The sequence below is a fragment of the Dendroctonus ponderosae genome, unplaced genomic scaffold (assembly GCF_020466585.1).
Source record: "Dendroctonus ponderosae isolate FM_Combo_2020 unplaced genomic scaffold, Dpon_F_20191213v2 Dpon_F_20191213_1, whole genome shotgun sequence".
In the NCBI taxonomy this organism is placed as follows: Eukaryota; Metazoa; Arthropoda; class Insecta; order Coleoptera; family Curculionidae; genus Dendroctonus; species Dendroctonus ponderosae.
In genome coordinates, this window is record NW_026017110.1 from 9,148,231 (window position 1) to 9,165,386 (window position 17,156).

The 17,156-nt window shown below is 41.6% G+C and overlaps 2 protein-coding genes across 2 annotated transcripts; one reads left to right on the plus strand and one right to left on the minus strand.

The window, feature by feature from the left end:
• The first annotated feature begins 5,091 nt into the window (after positions 1-5,091).
• LOC109536943 (proton channel OtopLc-like) lies at positions 5,092-16,384 on the plus strand. The gene is made up of 8 exons (XM_048660760.1): positions 5,092-5,602; positions 5,921-6,121; positions 6,544-6,672; positions 6,733-6,956; positions 10,849-11,019; positions 13,490-13,650; positions 13,708-13,895; positions 14,212-16,384. The coding sequence occupies exons 1-8, from the start codon at positions 5,388-5,390 to the stop codon at positions 15,188-15,190; spliced, it is 2,268 nt and encodes a 755-aa protein (XP_048516717.1). The 5' UTR covers positions 5,092-5,387; the 3' UTR covers positions 15,191-16,384.
• Positions 7,309-10,838, minus strand: LOC109533557 (neprilysin-4-like). The gene is made up of 11 exons (XM_048660758.1): positions 10,356-10,838; positions 9,881-10,307; positions 9,652-9,827; positions 9,327-9,533; positions 9,130-9,276; positions 8,751-9,071; positions 8,468-8,665; positions 8,306-8,413; positions 8,127-8,226; positions 7,775-7,923; positions 7,309-7,721 (listed from the first exon to the last, which is right to left on the minus strand). Exons 1-11 carry the CDS (start codon positions 10,807-10,809, stop codon positions 7,498-7,500), a joined length of 2,511 nt encoding a protein of 836 aa, XP_048516715.1. The 5' UTR covers positions 10,810-10,838; the 3' UTR covers positions 7,309-7,497.
• Positions 16,385-17,156: the final 772 nt, after the last annotated feature.

The following is a 17,156-nucleotide window of genomic DNA, read 5'->3' on the forward strand; positions in this document are numbered from 1 at the left end:
TTATTTGTACAGAGCATTCACAACTGAAGTGTCCTACTTAAGCATCGAAAACAGCTAGAAATGAGGACTTGACTACATTAATTTTTCCATTTGAGCGCTCAAAATTACCGATTTGAACATGTAAAAAAATTCAAAGCTGACACGTCAAATACTTGCTTTAGTTTGTACAAGAAAGGGTCTTCAAGTGTTTTCCTGATTTTTGTGCTTAAGACAGAGACTTGTCTGCTTAAGAATCTTTTTAAGAATGTTTTATGCTGCGCAGGCCCATATTACACATTCAATTCAATGGTGTTTTTTTGCATACTGTCAGTTATCAACAGTTAATTGATGAAAAGTTTAAGAGATCACTCTCTGGTTTATCACTCATCTCGTCCAAATAATAGGAAAAAAAAGTTTTCGCTGAGCATTTATCGGTTAAATTTGGTAAAAGCATGGAATTTGAAAATTAATTTAAAATAGAAATTTTTTTAAATTTGAAAAATAATAGTCATTTGATGTACCTACATACTTGACAATGCTACAGTTTTTTTTTTAACTAGAAGCAAAAGAAAGCATTGAATTTACTGAAAAATAACTTTGACACTTTCAATGTGTAATTTGACTTTGACTTTTTGAGACCTGCCATGTCACAAAAAACTCAATTTGAAGCATGTCAAATGACTTACTCATTTAAAGTGTCAAAGTTATGTTTCAGTCATTTAAATGGCTTTCTTTACTACAATTTTATGAAGACACAATACATTTTCGGTACAACTAACTAATTTAATGTATCAAATAAGTCTATTTGAGAAATCTCAAAGCAATCTGTCAAAACTTACACTTTTTTGCTGCTTATTTTAAAAAAAGCGTTAATGCTACTCCAAATCATGCATTAACATGTCTCATATAAGTCAATTTGAAACCTGTGAAAGTTAAGTTCCGGACTAAATGTGTCAAAGTTATCCTTTAAAGTCAATTAAATGCCTTTCTTCTGACTGAATGGACAACAATTTGCAGAACATAATTTTGTTCTAATAATAACGAATTTCGCAGATTTTGAAGAATTAACAAATTTGTCCAAGAAAAGCCGGACAGAAGACACAAGACAATAAGTACACGAATTTACTCTTCAATTATTCCTCATATTGATGATTCCTGTTTTTTGAGTACCTTCAACATTAGTCTCGCTTACATTGTGACTATAAAGGGTATTTCATTTCGGCAACCATCAACTTACTGAATTTTTTAATTTTTTTAAAACCTTGTGTTAAAGCGTGTAAAAACAGGTGACATCTAGAGCGATGGGCCTTGAAAATATATTTCCAAAAAACGACAATTCTTCAGGAATTAGACCTGATACCAAAAGTTCGCCAGGAACACTGCATAAAGAGGGCCTGAAGCCAACTAAATATTGCAATTTTCATCATAAAAATGGATCATTTATGGCCGCAGGGAGCGATTCGGTAGCCTCAATGTAATCATATACGAAGAAAAAAGTGACCAGCGGTTAGAAACGGAGTGCGATAACGGAACTCATGCAAAGAAAAACGAAAGCGAAAAGAGTCAACGACATCGCCATAGACGGAGGGCCGGATGAATGAGGAGGGTGCGCACCACTTCCAGAAAGCGTGGCGCTCTTTTATTGCTTTTCCAGGTCGAGAAACAGGGCAGGAATAGTCCCCGTCTCGTCAGTGGTCGACTTTCTGTGGCCAGAATGTGGAAATTTGGGACGTAATAGAGAGTCAGCCTCTGCGTTTAAAGATAGATGGATTGGGGGATAAGCTTCTCAAAACTCCACTGACAACGGCAATAAATTTCGGCGTTTCCATAACTTCGGTCTTTTTAAATACATCTTAGCGTGGGAGAGTTTTTGACTTCCAGCCTGCTTAAAGTTACAGTGATTAGAGGTGGAAATGGACGGAATCTCACTTAGGGTTTTTGGAAGGGAATTAGGAACTTTTGGGCATACCAAAAATAATGAAAAGCGTAAACATCTTTCATTATTAACCGAGGGACGTTTATTATTATTATTGACCTAAGGAGAGAATTATGACTTCTCACTTGGGAAATGGAGTAAATAATCACTTCTCAGGCTAGCAGTAGTAGCAACACCTCTATGTTTCATAAAGGGTGAGACCAAAGTTGAACTTTCTCAAAAAAAAAACATTATCTTAATAATTGAGTAGTCAACCGCTTATAGGAATAAATATGAAAATAATCGGCGTCTTGTGTGTATTCGACTCCACTTGATAGTCCTTCCGACCCTCCTGAATCCCGTTCGAAAGACCAGAATTATGTTATGTGAATCTTTCTCGCCTTGACAGTTTTTAGCGCCGGCTAAAACGATGTCAAGTGAAACATCTAACAGTAAGTAACTTAAAGTTTTCCGCGCTCCTGGCAGTAGGCCTGGGTAACTCAGTGAATTATAGGAGTTGGCGCAGTGCTGCGCAAATGGATTTGGTGTGTCAACTCAAAGCACTAGCTCAGTCACGCAGTTCGGTTGCTGAAAAAACGTTACTCATAAAAAATGTTGACGACTTTTTTTTAGATGTTGAAATTGCAGTCTCGGGTCTCGTAAAGTTTTAAGAAATGGGTTATGCCTCATTAACAACTGGCAACAACTCAAAAGCGCAACTCAACACAGTGTTACCCAGGTTGACCAGGTTTATTTATTCGTATTAAAAACCAGCGGCCTTTTTGTTTATTAAGCAATTTCTATCTTCTATTACTTTTGGGTGATAGCGTGTTGTTTTCTTAAGTGGCGGGACCTAAGCAGTTAAGCCTGTTTCTTCTCCATAAAAATTGACGAATAAAGAACATTCCTATTGGATATTTCGCTTGTTTTTTTGCACCCTTTTTTTCCCAAGTCCCTACACATTGCGCGCTTTTTCGCGGGAAAAAGCGTTCAAAAATTATCCCAAAAGCTTAAAGAAAAGCCACAAGGTTTCACACCAATTTCACCACAATTCAGTGGTTTAATGGCTTTTGCAGTACAGACGCAGTAGGAGCAAAAAGTTGAAAACACTTTGTTCAAGTTGTAGGTGACAATTGGGCGCTCTCTATAGTGAATATATACCACCAATTATCGAAAGCAGCGCCCTCTGTAGTCGGTAATAGGTCGAACTAAAAATCGACAAAAGCGCCCGTTGAAGTGAATAGGTCGAATTAAAATTGACAAAAACGCCCTCTATATTATATAGGTCGAACTGAAATCGACAAAAGCGACCTCTGAAGTGAATACGTCGAACTAAAAAAATCGACAAAGGCGCTCTCTGAAGTGAATAAGCCGAACTATAATCGTCAAGAGAGCCCTCTGAAGTGAATGAGTCGAATTAAAATGGGCGCTTTATCGACACTAGAGGGCCACACCGATTTTAGTTCGACTTATTCACTTCAGAGGGCGCGTTTGTCGAGTTTAGTTCGACCTATTCACTTCAGAGGGCGCATTTGTCGATTTTAATTTGATTAATACATTTCAGAGGGCGCTTTTGTCTATTTTAGTTTGACCTATTCACTTCAGAGGGCGTTTTTGTCTATTTTAATTCGATTTAAACACTTCAGAGGGCGCTTTTGCCGATTTTAGTTCGACCTATCCACATCAGAGGGCGCTTTTCTTGATTTTACTTCGACCTATTCACTTCAGAGGTCGCTTTTGTCGATTTTAGTTCGACCTATCCACATCAGAGGGCGCTTTTCTTGATTTTACTTCGACCTATTCACTTCAGAGGGCGCTTTTGTCGATTTTAGTTCGACTTATTCATATCAGCGGGCGCACCAATCGCCGTTTACTGTTTTCTTCAGGGATTTTAAATGAAATATATACACTTTAACATTTATATTATTCATTGCATTTATACATTTCGTTCCAGAAGAACAGGTCATATAAATTTAGTTTAAATGTTATTATTTTTGAAGCACAGTTTCAATCATTGAAGAATTGCTAGGGACAATCGGAATTTAAAAAATATATATTCAATAAATCAAAAATTTTTCAGCTTTTTGAGAACAATCTTCAACTAAAGTTGAACTTCTGGAGCAACTAAGCGTTATTCATATTGAGTAATAATGAAATAAAAAACCAGGATTTATAGCAGCAGTCTATCAACTTTACAATGGTAAATAATTTTTTATTCTGCTGCTGTAAACGCTGGCTGAGTTTTCATTTAGTGGATAAATAATCTATTGATTGACATTTAACCACCTATTTTTTTGTGAGAACATTGAAAGTATAAATGTGTTAACCACTCAGTCGCAGTTTCCGAAAGAACTTAAATGGCGATTTATTGAAGAATCCCCAAAACCACTGTTTGTCCAAAACATTATACAACGTTTTTACTATTGTATGAAAGTGAGTTAAAACGATTAACTACATAATCATGTAGTTAATTGTTATTAATTAATTATACAATTTTTTTTGTATTAATCAATACAAAAGTGATTAGTTCAAAGAGATAACTAAAATTGAAAAAAGTACATACTGAAAATAAGATAATAAAAGAATTAAAAATCCTTTTAAATGAGTCGCCACGTCATTCAGCGTATAGGGAGCCAATGGGCAAAGGGTTCAATGAGACTTAATTATTAGTTGGTTAAATAAGATTCAACGTTCTCACTATATCTGTAGACAATACTAATAGTAATACTTAAAATAGCAGCACTTTTGCCTTATTAACAGTAAATTTGCAAAGTTTCTATTTGCCAAAGTTGCATTGGGAAAAGCCACAAAAATTCCCAGTTTCATTTTAAGGAGTTCGCGCAGTTCCGTTGCTGTAAAAATGTTACTTATTAAAATGAGGTACCCTTTTTTTCCTTTAGTTATTTGGACAAGGACAAAGTGGTTAATTCGCTTTAATAAATGAGTTATAACTCATTAACCGATGAGTTATAACTTATTAAATCAGAGAGCGGCATCAACTCACTCGCGCAACTCAACACAGTGTTACCCAGGCCTACTAGCAGGCAGCATCTTTAGTGTTGTGTTGCCTGAAGCGAACACAAATATCTTCTGTACAAAATGTATTCAGACTAGGAGCAAAAATCACGTCCTACTGACGCTCTAGCGCACCAATATATCCCGTGTTTGATCTGAGGTCTTCTATGACTTCTATTTCCCACAGAATTGCGGAAAAATAACGTGCTGCTGCCGCAGGCGAATGGCGGCCAACAACGAAACAGCAGGAGATTCAGAGGCGGCAGAAACGCAAACGGCCTTACAAACGCGCTCCGCTTTAGTCTCTCGCCGACTTTTGCTCGTTCCTGCTACGCAGTGCAGATTGATTGACGCTCCCGATTTACCCCGTCCGAGCCATGTAGCCTGTGCAACAGGAACTTAATGGTGTGGCAATCGCACGTTAGTGGCAATTTGGGCCCAAAAATGATGTGATCGGCAGCGTGAAAGTGTTGCGAAAATGACCCAGCAGCAGGACAGCTCGCCCGACCTCTCGCTGAAGCTCAGAAGGGGCTCAAGCGACTCCCGAGACTCGTTTTATATGGATTTCGATCGCGGCATCGACTCGGACATTGAGGAAATAGCAACAACGTCGGGGGCGGATTTCGGGGGAGACACAACTGGTGAAATAACGGCCGCCCCCAGCGCTCTGGGCATGAAGGCCGAAGGGGTCAGGTGAGTCCGCATTTTCAGCGCGAAAAGCCAATATTTCAATCATACAATCAGACAGCCAGAGTTAAACGTCCTGTCCAGATTGCGCTTATTGGCTTAACAACGTAATTGCCGTATCATTTGCTCATTTGCATCCCGTTAGTTGAGCGTCTCTTGCCTACTCAAAGTGCTAAAGCACAATCTATTAAATTTTTAAATTAATTAAATTATTAAAAATTTGCAAAAATGAACAGGTTTGTACTTAGGGTGGAAACATTCCATTCAATCGCCAGATGGCACTTTTCTAAACCTTAACTTGTTGCTAAATGTGGTTGTTTCCAGTTGGCCGACGATCCCCCAGCAAAACGTGAGCGGCGGCAGTCGCAGCAGCGCAGCCCTGGGGGGATGCGACCCCCTTTTGCCGTCGCCCGCTTCCCCCCATGCGGTCATTGTTTCGCCAGAAACTCTCACCAATTCGTCCCCCTCCAAGTCCACTGCCAAGCACGTGATTGGCGGACACACTGTCCACATCCAGACCCACAAGTACGTAATGAGAAGACAGTGACGCCCACTGTCTTCAATTCTGACTTCTTTGTAAATTTTATTCGCCAACATTCTCCAAAGACAAAAATCTGGAGGTGACTCAAACCTTATCAAACCAAAAGACAACTATCCTATAAAAGTGTCGAAAATGGCTCGCTCCTACATTTGCTTTATCCAGATATTATCCGCTTTCTAATAATTTTTGTTACTGTTTTTTCTGTACTCCTAAAACACCCCCAGGGGAATGACGCCAATTTCGATTCACGCTGTATATTCGTCAAGTAATCAAACACCTTTGATATGAATCTTTTTCTCCCGAGAAAGGCGCCTCATTCTTCACGTAATGAGGATGAATACACTAATTCTTTTAGTTCTCACGCCCCATCACATTTACTTCAATGAATCGTTACTTGCGTAAACAGGGCTGCGTCGTCCGCACCGCTAACACACTCCAACTACTACTACCACCACCACCACCATCAGCAGCACTTTCCAGTTGTGAGGAGGCTGAGTAGGGCGGAAAAGCAGGTGGAGTGGAGGCAGTTGGGGGCGTGAGTATTTCCCGTTGTCGACTTGGTCCTAATCTACATCCAGTACATTTAAATTTAAAGGGACGCCCTGTCCACAACCCTTTCGGCGCTTTACGGCAAACTGCTGGTGGTGATGGGCACGGCCTTTCCAATGGCAGAAGTCATTTCAACATACATCCCGCCGTCCTTCTACGAGGCCTACTATTTGTACCTGTATATTGGAAGCATGTTTTTCCTGCTCTACCTCTATATGGTGCTGCTCAGAGACAAGCGCCAGATGAAGAAAAGGGACCGGAAAGCGAACAGTGAGTTTTTCAGTGTTTTCCTGCCGGCCGAAATTAGACAAAGGCCGCCTTTGTACTATTCGATTACATTTCGGAACGGGGGTGCAGGACATTAATGGATTTATTGATTGGACTTGTGACCCCCTTTGTGACACGAAACCTTTTGTATTCAATGGAATGCCTATAGGCCGATAAAAGTTGCATCTACAGGGTGATTGAATTGGTCGATTTGGTTACTTCGAAGGCGTCATTTGGTCTAGAGGAACCATCGTTTCTAAACACCTCCCAGGATACAGAATTTCACTCGATATTTATACGATAAAACCACATACAGTGAGTCCCAGAGTAAATTAATTAAAAATTTATCGGACAGTGTCTTGGAAAAAGCTCGGAACCGTTTATTTTTGTTTGTAATTGCAACTTTTGGTGGTTCAAAAACAAGTTACAACCATCAACTTATTTTTTCCAATGGTTACCAAGAAATTTACGATTCAAATTTCTGAAGTTTTGTACATTTTTTGATCATTTTGTAATGAAACTCTCAAACTCCTCTCAACTCCATTTACCAAATGGTGCATTTTTTCTCCGGGTTCATGGGGCTATTTTTCGGGCAGTGAAACTCCCTGGCAAAGTCCTCCGAGTTGCTGAGCACTCCAATGATCCGAAAAATCCCGGGCGAGTGAACGGACGTTTTCAAGCGGTATTTCGCCTCCTCAATGCGCTGCTGGCCGCACCACACTTGAGCAAAGTTGAGGAAGAACAGTTGTTTTCCCGTTAGGTTCAAACCTGCCGAACCGAAATCTGACACAGTCGAATAAAAGGCGGTGGCAATTCTTCACCTGGGAGGCTCTCATCGGCCCCAGGATGTCTGGAAAGCCACTCTTGGTAGGCTCTAAAGGACTGCTTAATGCCACCATTGTCAGCGATGTTTTCCCCTTGCGTTAAGTACCCATCGATTGGCATTTTTATCTGCGGCAGCACGTACTGGCTGAAACCGCCCAGTATTTTCAGTCCGACCACCTCCAACCACATATACAGGGTGGGCCAACGAAAAGGTTTAGAAATCTACCAGAAGAGTCATAAATAGGGGTGCGACCTTTCCGTTGACCCACCGTGCAGAGAGTGCTGGAAATGGCTAGAGGATTACTGTCTCTCACAACAATGCTGCGAATTTCAAGCCACCCTGTTTACCTATATTGGTCTATTATGCACTGGGCCTTTTCGTAAAAATTCCTGATCGAGGCGTCCCTCCACCACATCATCAGATTTCCCTGTTGGTCGAAGAGGCGTCCTTGGAGAAACCAAATCTCAATTTTTCTGTTCGTAAGCTCGAACACCTCAAGCACACTTATCACTTATTATCCTGTTACCTTTGTCGTCAAAGCCATGGGTGATTTCATGCCCGATCGCCACTCCAATGCCTCCAAAGTTCATCGCCTTGGGGAAGTGCTTGTGATAGAAAGGGGGCTGCAGGATGCCTAACCAAGCCACACGTTTGGAGTTCACCCTTAGTCCCTCCCAAGCCGTTTTACCTGCCGGGAACATGATCTGGTTCTTGTTCCGGCTGTAGTAGGCGTTGACCACTGCAGGCGACGTGCTCCACAAGGTCCGGTTCACCTCAGACCTCAGCCGCTTCTGCTCAGATCTGCTCATGTGGCGCAGAATGCTCAGCACGTTCTCGAAAAAGTACTCTGGATGTATATCAACATCGTAGTAGCGCATGCTTAGCTCTACAACAAGCCCCGTATCCAAAACAGATATGGTCATATTTTCTTGATATTCTACTACTTTTGGGTAGGCAGAATAGATCTTTACCAGTAGTGTTCAGGACAAAGTCTGGAAACCCAATCTTCAGGTCCATACTGTCGATTTTCATGCGAGCATAGCTCTTGGTGTGATCATCCAGCCAGGTGCTTTCCTCTAGGATGTTCTTGAAGGCGCCCACCAGCGCTTGCGTCATCTGGATCGTGTCCTTTTTGCTGGTCTCATCAAAGTAGCGACGCACGAAAAGCGCCCCAATTGCCATGCCCATATGGGTGTTCACCTGCGAGACGCAGAACTGCCAACGCGGCGGCTGTTTCTCCCTTCCAAATAGCACGAAGTTGAAGCGCTGCTTCACATCCAGGAAACGGGAATCTGGAATTCTATTCGCTGCTTTTTTCTGCCTGCCGGTCAGCCCTAGCTTAGGAGCTACCTAGGTTGATAAGGCGATGGTGCACAAAGCGCCAGATCAAGTAGTTCTGGATGGTTCGGTACTCTGAGTTGCTCAGCACGTGAACCAGTTCCAGAAGGTACTTGACGCTATAGACAGCCACTGGGGTGCGCAGGCTGACTTCAGGTCCTGCAGATCTAAATATTAGGGGTCTTGGCACATTAGAGCCTCCAGCAGACCTAGAACTAGATCGAAGTAGGTCTTCCAGTCGTACTGGGGAAAGTAGAGCGACATCGAGGCCAGATCGGTCTTGAGATAAACGTCGGAAATGTTGCGTCTCTCCTCGCCTGAGGCCATTATTTCGGCCAATGAGGTTTCAAGCTCCACAAGGTCGTCCACCTGCTGCTCCACTGTTTGAGGACACGCCCCCAGCAACAGAGCGCTGGCTAAATTGCCGAATAATACCCAACTAATTTTTACTCGAATTGAGAAGAAGAGCCTTCAAGCAATCGTGCCTTGGAACCCTCACGATTTTGTTTTCCCTACTGAAAAACTTGGGCTCACCCATGATCAGTATCTTGTAGGCCCGAACGTATTTGATATTCTTCGGGTCCAGAAAATAGTCCCTGCTGGGTAACCCCAGACTTGTCTGATCCACATGTACCACGTATTGGTTGGCGTTCTTCATATCAGGCCCCACCCACTGGGAGATTAGCACGTCATTGTTCAGCAGCCTCAACCTGCAAGGCAATGAGCTTTCAGTCCAGTTCTCACTCATAAAATTCAGTCCTTCCTTGCCAGGAGCACAAACAAGTCCTCCCTATTCCCGGCCCACACTTGGGAAACAATCGGCCATCCTCCCAAGTACTGCAAAACATCAGCCAGCGGCTGATTGGCCCTTTTGGAAATGCTCAACTCGTCCATGCAGGATTGGTAGAAGAGTTTCGCCTTCACAGTGGCGTCCAAGGTGTTGTTGTTCAGCTGCCCCGCTTCGAATAGATGCTCCAAGCGGGGTCTTTCCAGTGTTGGAACCCCTGCGGGTGCCTCCTTGAGGATGTCATTCAGCACCAAGTCCAGGTTTTCGCGAATTATCTCAAAGGTGTCGTAGGAGGAGCGATCGGGAGGTATTTTAAAGTAGTTCTTCCAGTTGCCGCACGCGTAGCTGTAGAAGTCGCTGCAAGGGTCACTTTGCTTGTCCATGTACCTCCGCATGATGCTGCCTGAGGATGGCAAGTTTGAGGGGGCAAAGTCACAAAGGGATATCTTACTTTGCAAATTCCTAATTTCCTCCTTGCTCATTTGGTTGTGCCAGAAACTCTGCTGCTTTTTCAAAAGGCATCTCCCTTCAGAGTCGCTCAATTGTTGCAGACGCGAAATGTTCACCTGAACGCGCAGCACTGATCTGTCCTCCTGCTCCCCATTTCTCTCATTGCTTGCATTACTAATCTCCGGCCAGCTGTTGGGCACAATGCCCAAACCCGTCAAATTCACGTGTTCTTCATCCAGAATCCTGAAGTCACCACTATCGAAAACGGGCTGCTCTTGCCGCTTGCACCGCTCAGTATTTTCAAGGTCTTCAAGCTCGGGCCAAAAAACCGACTTGGTGTCCCTCACAATGCTCCTACGGTCCTCATGATGTAAAATTTCTGAATATTCGTATTGGCTCAGCTCCAAACAGAAGGAGCGAATCAGTTGTAGTACAAAGACCGGCAAAAACTTCATTGCGTTTGACTTGGCGTGACATTGACTGCTATTTTCCAGAGTCCCAAGCAAGCAAAGATGAGGTGATTTCCGATGAGGAGTCGGACGACGACTCAAACAGCACGAGTGTGTCCAGTTCGGAGGCTCCAAAGTATCGACCAAGAGTGGCTTCGCTATCGATGGGCAAACAGAACCACTACGGGAGTTTCTACTTGAGAATGGGCGCAGTTGGTGAGTACGAGGATGTTCGAATATACAGGGTGTTTAGTAAGAAGATGCAGTTCTTGCAGAGTGTGATAGCGTAAGTAATTTTGGATATTCGTTAATAGGCCATGTTCCGAAAACCCTTAGTTTCCGATCTACAGGGTGTTCAAGTTTTAATAAAAAAATGTTGTTTGCTAATATTGCAGAAACCGCTTGGAATAGTTTAATGAAATTTTACAGGCTTAGGCATTTAATAGCAATACATGATTTGTGATAAAAATGTTGATTCTAGCTTTTCTAGTCGTGTGGGTACAGGCACCAAGTAAGTCATTAAGGACATTTATCCAAAATTACTTGCACCATCACATCCTGCAAGGAATGCATCTACTTACCAAACACCCTATATACTAGGTGTTGTTTAATAAGTGTGTTAAACATTTCTAAGACGTGATAAGCTTTGGTTGAGTAAGGGTTCTTAGGTCAAAGTGAATACGCAAACTGAAAACATCATTACACCGAATACATGTTTGAAAATCGGTAAAACTCCGATATTTACTGAGTTAGACATTTGAAATTTTATAGTATTTTCATTTTCCATTTGTCGCTTTAGACAGGGTGGTGCAAGGAAGAGGGGCTGGAAGATTATGGCTAACTGGTGTGTAATTATAAAACATTTTTTATGCGATATTGGCCCAAGAAATAGCGAAAAGCGCATTTCGCCAACGTATTTCCAAATACAAAGTGTCCCGTAAGCACATGATCAAAAGAGTACTGCGATATTCTTTGGATCAAAAGAAGACTATCTGACCTAACTTTTATTAAGAAACAATGTCTGGCTCCTCTGCTATTGATTGTCAAAGTTCTTCAAAAAATTTATCTTTTTCGAAATATCGGGAGAATGGTACGATGTATTTTAGTGAAACTCGCTGTGAATTTGTTCTTATGTAAGACTCATATTTTGATGAAATAATCGAGTTCAGCCGCTTTGGACAAGTGGTGAATTCTTGAGTGTCGTGGTATAAAAACAACCAGAACTTTTTATTTGGTGGATGGAATCTACTCATATTTTTTTGGTTGATACACTAACCATTTGATCACAATTTTGTGTTCTTTGTAAAATCTTGTTCATAGGTTTTGCGCAAAAAATATGTCTGTTTTCTTGCCACCAACAATGTGAGACATTAACTGCAAATATGCACCGCGTAATCGCGTACGCTTTTACGCAAGTTGTCTTCTCAAAACCCTACCTTCTTCATTAGAAAAAGTTATTCGAAACGAATTTGTGAGATTGATTGACAATAAATGTATGCCTCGTATCACGATATTTGCAGTTAATGTCTAACATTGTTAAATGGCAAGAAAACAGAAATGTTTTTTTCGCAAAAACTGTGAATGCTACAAGATTTGACAAAGAGCACAAAATTCTGAATAAATGATTAATTAGCGCATCAAAAAAAGACTTGATTTCATCCACCAAATAAAAAGTTCTGGTAGTTTTTGTACCACGACACTCAATAATTCACCACTTGTCCAAAGCGGCTGAACTCGATTATTTCATCAAAATATGAGTCTTACATAAGAACAAATTCACAGCGAGTTCCAAAAATTTCCTAAGTTCCTAAAAGTTCCTAAAATACATCGTACCAGTCTCCAGCTATTTCAAAAAAAGATATTTTCTTTAGAAAAACTTTGACCATCAATAGCAGAGGAGCCAGAATACTTTTTGTTAAAAAAAGTTAGGTCAGGTCCTCTTCTTTTGATGCAAAGAATATCGCAGTATCCTTTTGATCATGTGCTTACGGGACACCCTGTATACCCATACAAAAATACTTAATGTGGACACCCGCTCATATAACTTTAAATGAAACTTCCTGTATTTTGCAGTCGAAGTGGATTATCTGGGAATAGTAGATACCATTACTAACAAACCGAAACTCAATGCAGGCAAGTTTAATTGTTTCTGTAATTTTGAAATGCGATTAAACGAAAAAACGAATAATGAGCAACAAAGTAGTACCTAATGAAAAGAGAATTGAACGCCCTTTAAAACGATGTGCCACTTGACCCCCCTTCCCATTTAATATTCTAAGGGTGACATCTACCCGTCCTAGGGGGTTGAAATAAGGAGGCTAAAAATATTCATTTGAAGTTTTCCCATTACAAATAAAATTGACGGGTCTTTTCGATTTCTCATATTTTCAACTGCAAGAAAGATATTAAGGGCGGGAAGTTTTCAAATTGACACCCGGTATGCTGCTTGTCTTGCTACAAAAAAATGCACAGCTCCTCACCCTGTATAAACTTTTGTGGCACCTCAAATGCTAGCTATTTTTAACATCTATTTATTGCCGTTTTGATCTCTCAAGTTGGTTGGCGGTTAGTTAAAAGTGATACAAATGAACTAAGATCTCCTGTAAAACAAACCTCTAAGCACGCCCTTAAAACATCTGCACATTATTATAAAACATCCGATATAACCCGACTCTGCCTCTGGCAGCCTTCGGAATAGGCAGCATGATCTACTCAGGACTGGAGTTCGGCCAGTACTTTGAGCTAGAACGGAACACCAAATGCCACAACGTCCTACTGGCGCTCACTCCAGCCACCAGAATGGCGTTCATCTTCATCCAGATGTACTTCATTTTCCTCAACAGCGAAGTAAGAGAGCAAAATCGTAGAACTTGTCAGGTAACCAGGAGAACTATTCTGTTTCAGCAAATGCGGGTTTACAAGCATAAAGTGGCTGCGCGTTTCGGCCTGATGCATATGATCGGCACAAATCTGTCCGTCTGGCTTAACGTTCTAGTGCAGGAGACCAAGCATGAAATCCTTACCTTTTATAATCCGGAGAATAATTCCTTGAGAATATCCCACAGGATACCGTACAAGGGCAACGTGCTCGGGTAAGTAGGCTGAAATAGTATCCGGTTAATCAGGCGCAAGATTGCGGTTCTAGCCTTTCATCAGCTGTATTGGATTTCGTTTCTAATCGTTGCTCTAAAATTGGCTAATCATCGCTATCAGGATTTTTGTCCATTACAAAATAGTTTTTTGGCAATCAATTTAAAGAGGTTGGAACATTCTGTAGATTAGAGCACAAAACATTTCTTTGGCGTATTTGCTCTGGACTCTTCGTACGGTTTGCTCAGCGATGCAACCAGCTTTGAAGATGCAAGACTTTGCCTTTTGTTGATAACAAATAGCATGCTTATCGCTCAGGTTGCCGTCAGTAACAGCGGACCATCCGTTGGCCGCGCATGGTCACCACATAGTGGCGAGAGGCCTCAAAGGCCCCCACCACCTCTACGAGTGCAGACGGACCAACATAATCGGCTCATTGGTCCAGGACGCGTCCCCCTTCCTATTCCCCTGCACGATTGAGTATAGCCTGATCTGCGCAGCCATCCTCTATGTGATGTGGCGCAGCATCTCCAAGCTACCGACCAGCAGCAATCACACTGCGAGGACCAAATCTGAGATGAGCGCCTTCAAGAAGAGCCCCCACCATTATTCAGTAGATTGCGCTCGCGCCCACAAAGGCCTCTTTCTCGGCATTTTGTTCCTGGTGCTCACCATCATCTCGCTTATTCTGTTCTTCGTTCTGATCTCCCGTTCGGAGTTCGTGGGCTTGGCGGTGATCGAGGTGAACATTTGCGAGCTGATTCTGTACACCATGACCACGCTGGCTGCAGGAATCGGCATGTGGCAGGTGCGCCAATTGAAATATGACGGCTCAAAGAACCTGCAGCTGGATAACATCCTGCTGGTGGGCGCTCAGACTGGAATGTACATCTACAGCACTTTTACCATCATCGGAGGCCAGTTCACTATTCAGAAGAACACGGTGCTGGTGCTGGTAACAGCAGTTGCTTCGCTACTGCAAACTACCTGCCAGACGATCTTCATTCTGGACGCCTCCAGGCGCACCTGCTCGACTCCGGACCAGATCCGGAAGAAACCCGGCCGGGAAATCGTCACTTTCCTCCTAGTGACCAATCTGGCCATGTGGGCGATCAACACGTTGGAAAAGTCCCGGGCCGAGTCCCATCCGATCCAGCTACATTTCTACGGACTGTGGGCATGGACTATTATCACGCACGTCTCCATGCCTCTGGCGATTTTTTATCGTTTTCATTCTACTGTTTGCCTTTGTGAAGTGTGGAAACGCGCCTACAAAATGAAACCCACCTACATGTAGTCCAAGGTAGGCGTTTCGCCGCTCAACTTCAACAGTACAACTATCGTCCGCGTCAACCTCAACATATGAAATTTGCATATTATCTATTGTACAATTATTGATTCGGGATCAGCAATAACAACCGTTTAGGGACCGATATTTTTGCATTTTTATACGTTTTATAATCGCGTAGGGTAGCCGTCTATATTCAAAATGGGTGATTGTATTGATGCTGAGTAATGGAAAATGTTCTCATTGTTACAACTTTTTTCTGTATCTTGGACTTGCACCTTCATCTAGCGATTAGTTTACTTTAGCGTAAAGCCATACATTATTACATATGTGGTTGGTTACGTATGTGGTACTAAATGTTGTACAATTATGATAGGGAGGTGTTTTTGAGACCGAAATAACCCGAGTTTTTTCGTATAAGCATGAGTCCGACTTAGTATTTTCAAAATTGCATAATTACCGCTAGAGTGCGAAACTGCAACAATAACTCGAGCGCCGATAAACGTTAATTTTTGTCAGTTTTTTTAAGTTAAGGGAGATGGTAAATATGCCCATTATATTTCTGGGCACATTTGACGTGAGTATGGTTGAAGTAGTTTTGCTCTAGCAAGTCAAATTAAGTGTCGGGGGATGGCCCAAGATTGCTTGAAAAAGATACAGATACTCCGGATTAGTAGACCAGGTATACCACATCATTATTCAGTACTAATACAATCACACAAAAGCATTATTATATCAAGTACAATTAAGATAACGTTAAAAATACCTACAATTATTTAAATTCACCTTGGCAATACTTCTAGTGTATGAGTTACAGTCAGTCATTCCACTACTGTTTATTGTCTTACGTTGTTTAGCCCTAAGTCAAACACATCAAGACTTTAACTGACTTAAGGCTGAAAATCCATATAAATTATATTACATTGTTATGTATTGGTATCGAGCTTAGTGTTTGTTGTGTTTGGTTTTATGATATTTTATTGTAATACGCTTAGAATAGTGATAAAATCCTCGGAAGTCTGATAAACTAAGGTCTTGGTTTAGGAACGTTGCCGTTAAAACAATCCCTGATTTAGCTCCCATGTGCCATAATAGTGACAGATTTTATTTGTTGTTGACTAAAAGTAGTTTATTTTAGTTGTCCTCATTCGACTAATGGTGTGTGATCTATAATGTAACCGCAGAAATATACATTGAAACCTTTAAGTTGTCTCAATTTGCCCACAGTTCCCCTAAAAGAAGATGTGAAGATTTATGTGCGTTTTGGGTAGCGCAACTGAAATAGATTGCCATCATATGAAAATCCACTTCTAAAAATAGGAGAAAAACATAGAAATCCATCACATGGGGGGCGGCATTGATCAAAGGAATCAAGTTCTTAAGACTTGGAATCATCTAGGAATAGTAGTAAGGCTTTCAGCACTTGCCCAAGTCTATTTATTGTATGAACACAGTCAGCACTGACGTCAGATTACGTGATGATCACGTCATGTTCTTACACGTGCCATTTTGGTTAATTAAAGTGCTGGTTAGTTAGATAAGAGTTTCTAATTCCTACAGAATAAACGATCTGCAGGATACTTACACAGGAATTGACAAGATTGCAGTTGAGCCTGACATTTGGAAAAAAATCCTTGGACCAAGCAGTGGCTTGCAATTTTGCCTAGCTTTAAACACGGTGGGAAGCTGCAAGTGTCCAAAATCTCGATATAAATGGACCTTCAGAATGCCTTTACAGGAATTACCAAACTTTGAGTTGAGCCTGACCAGAACTTTCAAATTGAGCCATTTTCAAAAAATCCTGACCTCCAATCGAGAGCAACTAGAGACTTGAAATGTTGACTAGTTTGAACCAAAGTCAGTGGTTTTGGCAAGTTTTGGAAAATGCTTCCCCAAAAAATCTGTTCAAGCACAAAAGCACTTGTTAACGCATTCGAAAAAGCGCTCATTTCTTACGAAATTTACGAATGTTTAA